This window comes from Amborella trichopoda, chromosome 2 (assembly GCF_054954075.1).
Source record: "Amborella trichopoda isolate Santa Cruz 75 chromosome 2, AtrichopodaSantaCruz75HAP2 v2.0, whole genome shotgun sequence".
NCBI lineage: Eukaryota > Viridiplantae > Streptophyta > Magnoliopsida > Amborellales > Amborellaceae > Amborella > Amborella trichopoda.
Genome location: NC_142337.1, coordinates 23,555,520 through 23,560,286, shown reverse-complemented (window position 1 = coordinate 23,560,286; position 4,767 = coordinate 23,555,520). Strand labels below are relative to the sequence as shown.

Sequence of the window (4,767 nt, the reverse complement as noted above, 5' to 3'; positions counted from 1 at the left end):
CTTTCTCCCCATATGTCTCTCAGTCTGTCTCTCCCATTAGAGACATAGAGGGTCAATGTTAAAAAAAGAAATTTGGGAGAATGTATCACGTAAAGATGAAGGGTTCAGAACGAGCATATTTTTTTAAAGGGTAAAAAATAAATAAAAAATGGGTAAAGATAATGTGGAGGTCAGGAGATATATTATGAATCGATTGAGATACGAAAACAAAAAAATAGGGGGTCCCTAAAATCATTGCATTGACCTTGTTGTGTCTGTACTTTTTGTTTGTGCTTGCTCGTTCTGTGCATTACAAGTTCTTTCTCTCTCTCTTTCCCCGCTTAAGTTGGTTGAAGAACCTGCCAAACCGATTAATACTTTTTATTGACTCTAAACAACGACAGCGACAACAAAATATTCCTTTTCATCATCGGGCGGATCTCTATGAATCCGCCCAAAACCTCGACATGGAACTCAGCTTCACGACTCTTCCTTCTTCGCTGAACCCCCTATTCCGCATTTATCTCTCTAAGAAACTGGAAGTACTCTTCTACATCTCTCCTCTTCCCTGTCATTTATTTCATGGATTTATCTCTCTCTCCCTTCCACTTTGTGACACTAGATCAAACCCAAGTCAGATCATGTCTCTTTTATCCTCCTAAGAACAATCAAAGTAACTTTTTTGAGTATGGGTTTTCTGTAAAAAATGGAAGAACGATGGCTTCATTCTTTGCAGTACCTTTCTCCTATGGAAAAGGTTTACCGCCCAAACCTGAGCCCAATTGTCGGACTGTTTTTACCAAATCTCGAATTGAAGATAGACCCATTATCGGAGAACCAGATTTAGGCATCATCATAGGGAAGCTGGTTTTAATGGGGAAGTTTAAGGAAGCCCTTGAATTTTTTGAAATTCTTGAATCTCGAGAAGAACCCATGGATATGAGTACTTGCGATTCACTTGTGAACGCTTGCATAGCTTTAAAATCGAGCACTGGGGCTAAAAGGGTATTCTATTACTTGATACAAAGAGGGTTCTCCTCAGATTTGTATATCAATAACAGGGTTCTGCTGATGCTTTTAAAGTGTGGGTTGATATCGGATGCAGACCGATGGTTTGATGAAATGCCTGAGAGAAACGTGGTCTCCTGGAGTATAATGGTAAATGGGGCCTCTAATTTAGGCTTCTACAAAGAAGCTTTGGGTCTTTTTGTGAAAATTTGGGAGGAATTAACGGATGGAGATTCTCGCATTTTTGCAGCTGCTATTCGAGCTTGTGCAGGGTTAGCGGTGGCATCATATGGCATGCAACTCCATGCGTGTACGGTTAAGATGAGTTTGGAGACAGAAATTTTCATTTCTTGTGCCCTTGTGGACATGTATAGCAAATGTGGGATCATTGAAGATGCTCGCATGGTTTTTGATCTGATGCCTGAGAAGAATGTGGTGGGGTGGAATTCAATGATAGCTGGCTATGCGCTAAACGGTTACAGTGAGGAAGCAATGGATTTGTATTATGAAATGCAACGGGCCAGTGTGAAGATGGATCAATTCACTTATTCATGTACCATTAGGGTTTGCGCTCGTTTAGCCTTGCTAGAGCATGCCAAACAGGCTCATGCTGGGCTCGTGCGTAATGGTTTTGGGTTAGACACAGTGGCTAACACTGCTTTAGTGGATTTTTATAGTCGATGGGGTCGAATCGAAGATGCTCGCAGAGTTTTTGACAAGATGATCAAACCCAATGTCATCTCTTGGAATGCCATGATAGCAGGTTATGGCAACCATGGCATGGGAATGGAAGCCATCGAGTTATTTAAACAGATGCTTTCGAAAGGAATGAAACCCAACCATGTCACATTTCTAGCGGTTTTATCAGCGTGTAGTTATTCGGGGCTTTCTGATCAAGGGTGGCACTATTTTGAATCTATGAGTCGGGATCATAAGATCAAGCCTAGGGCTATGCACTATGCTTGCATGATTGAATTGCTTGGTCGAGAGGGCCTTTTGGATCAAGCTTTCTCTTTGATTAGAGATGCCCCTTTCAAGCCAACAGAGAACATGTGGGCAGCATTGCTTACTGCCTCTCGAGTCCATAAGAACTTTGAGCTTGGTAGGTTTGCAGCTGAAAGGCTTATAGGAATGGAACCCGAGAAGCTGGCAAATTACATTGTGCTCTTGAATATTTACAATGCTTCAGGGAGAGAGGATGATGTCACAAAGGTTAGGCAGGCCTTACTGAGGAGGGGTCTAAGACTGCTTCCTGCTTTTAGTTGGATTAATATAAAGAAACGGTCACATGGGTTCCTTTTTGGTGACAAATCTCATCCCCAAACCAGTGATATTTATAAAAAATTGGATGAAATGATGAAGGAAATTGTGAATTACGGGTATGTTCCCCCAGTGCGATCCTTGCTTCCTGATGTGCTAGAGGAGGAAGATCAGTTGGTGGTTTATCATAGTGAGAAGCTAGCTGTTGCATTCGGGCTTATAAGCACCCCTGAATTCACTTCTCTTCAGGTTGTGCAAGGCCATCGTATTTGTGGGGATTGTCATGCTACGCTGAAGCTTATTGCCTTTGTCACTAGAAGGGAAATTGTCGTTAGGGACGCTGGAAAATTTCACCATTTTAAACGTGCTAAATGTTCTTGTGGGGATTATTGGTGATTGTTGAGACTAATATATACTGATGGCCAGTTTTCTGTCAGCTTTGAGTTGGCCTTATATCCCTTCTTCAACAAAGTAACATCGGTAGTCTTTAGGAATCAAGAGGGTCTACTTTTCATGTTGTTCCACCATTCTTTATTCTTTTCTTATATGCTGCAGCACTCGTCTGTGTATGTGGTTCACTTAATAACGCAAAGAGGTTACTTTGAATTGTTGGATTTGTGGTGGGGGGAACTGATGACTACAGATCTGCAATGTTGGATGGGAAACTATATACTACGAGTTATATAACGATGGAAAATGCACGTCCTAAGATCGTCTGAGCATTGAGTTGGTTGTGACTCAGAGAGTGTGGGACCCACTAGAATTTGGCACGACACACAAGCGTCATCATCGTCCGATTTTCCATATCACTGTCGACCCACGGATTAGAAACATTAGAGGTGAGTCACTAACTTAAATTCCGCTACTAATATTCTGGGTCGAAATTGATGTTTAATCATCTACCATTGAGTGTAACGTGGATGAATATAAAAAGCACAAACTCTTCCTAATTCTAATTAGCAGGTGGTAGCGTACAATTCCTTTTGCATTGTGGCAAGCAGTCAAGCACCATTTATTCTCTACAACAGCTTTTAAATTTGCGGTTGGCTTTGATCTACTAACTGAAATCAGTATCATGTTATAATAATAACATTAAAATAGCCATAGCCAAATGAAATCTACGATGGTTATGGCTTCTTGTTCTTGTTACAAATGTCAATTTGTTAAATTGCCTAATTGAGGCCCAAGTCCTCATTTCTCAAGTGGCACCAGTTCTTCCTGCAATATTTTCAATTTTGGGAGACCACGTAAACATCCTATTTTACCTTTCCTTCTTCCCGATTATTCTTTAATGTTTTCTTTTGATTCTTACTTATTTTCTTGAGTTTCTTGAAAAACAATTTTCCAATATAAAGGATCAACATAATAAAATCTTTGAACACGTACATAGATTCATGAACTATATGCAAAAGGGTTACTACTGTGCCATGAACCTATTCAGTTTATATATGTGGAGTTTTGTATGTGTGAGAACAATGGCTGCGTAAAATAGGACTCTTTGGATTTTGGATAAAACCTGATAAGCAATATTCTGACAGGCCAAATTTATTCCTCTAAACCCTAACGCTAAATCCAGTTAAGCAAATCCCAAACCTAGTCCTAGGCCCCTCAATTTGGGCATAAGACCACACTCAATTTTAGGGTCGGTCGCTTAGTTTCATTATATAAACAGTTTGGAACCTACCGTGGTGCCGTCGAGTGCATAAGACCACACCCTAAAGGCTATTTTGACAGCACGAAACAACACAGAGGGCTCTTCGGATGAGTTCGGGGCAGTGCCCTGCATTGAGTTCTGGTGGCCTTAGCATCGGTCCAGGGGCCTTGTTCTGCTTCCAGGTCCGAATTTGCTCTTTGTTTCAGAAATTGTATCTTCTCTTCATACTCCCTTTGCTCTATACAGGCACGACTGACTCTGTTACCTCATTGCAAGTGTGGCAACCTAAAAGCTTCTACTTCGGGCTACCCCTAACCTCTGGATCCAGTGTGCTTGAGTCTTAAGGCATTCTACAAACTATTTTGGTAGCCTGAGATACCTGCTGGCTAGTTTAGTTCAATAAAATATTTGCTTATTCTTATGTGCTTGTCACAAATTTGTACCCACTTTACTCGATACTCCTTTGCACACTTGTGCATATATCGACTAGGAATCCTGGAAAACAATTTTATATTTTTTTGAAAAACCCCCAAAATCGGTTTTAAAATCGTGAGGGGCAACTAGCTTCTATGAATTGGGATAGTTGGGAGTTGTACAACCTTGAGGTGATAACTCCTCCATAATTCTCAGCCTTAAGAGCACCCCACAATAATAGGAGTTCTCCCTTAAGTGATAAGCTTAGACCCATGTGGGTGTACTGTGAACAGAGCTGCATCATAGCATTTTCAATATCTAGGACCCACCTATCAACTTTGACATATAGAACTTGGGGTAAAAGCTAGTTCAAACAATTTTGTTGGTGGTTGCTTAGACTAGACTAGGCTAGATTAGCTTAGCTCAAACTTCCATGTGCAATAACCGAACTC

At 40.8% G+C, this 4,767-nt stretch overlaps 1 protein-coding gene across 1 annotated transcript; it reads left to right on the top strand.

Annotated features, from left to right (window-relative positions):
- The first annotated feature begins 216 nt into the window (after nucleotides 1-216).
- On the top strand, nucleotides 217-3,203 carry EMB3141 (Pentatricopeptide repeat (PPR-like) superfamily protein). Its single transcript, XM_011622758.3, has one exon. The coding sequence runs from the start codon at nucleotides 562-564 to the stop codon at nucleotides 2,641-2,643; it is 2,082 nt and encodes a 693-aa protein (XP_011621060.2). The 5' UTR covers nucleotides 217-561; the 3' UTR covers nucleotides 2,644-3,203.
- Nucleotides 3,204-4,767: the final 1,564 nt, after the last annotated feature.

Excerpts from the sequence above, each read along its gene's own strand:
- EMB3141 (XM_011622758.3), top strand. The coding sequence starts at position 562 with ATGGATTTATCTCTCTCTCCCTTCCACTTTGTGACACTAGATCAAACC.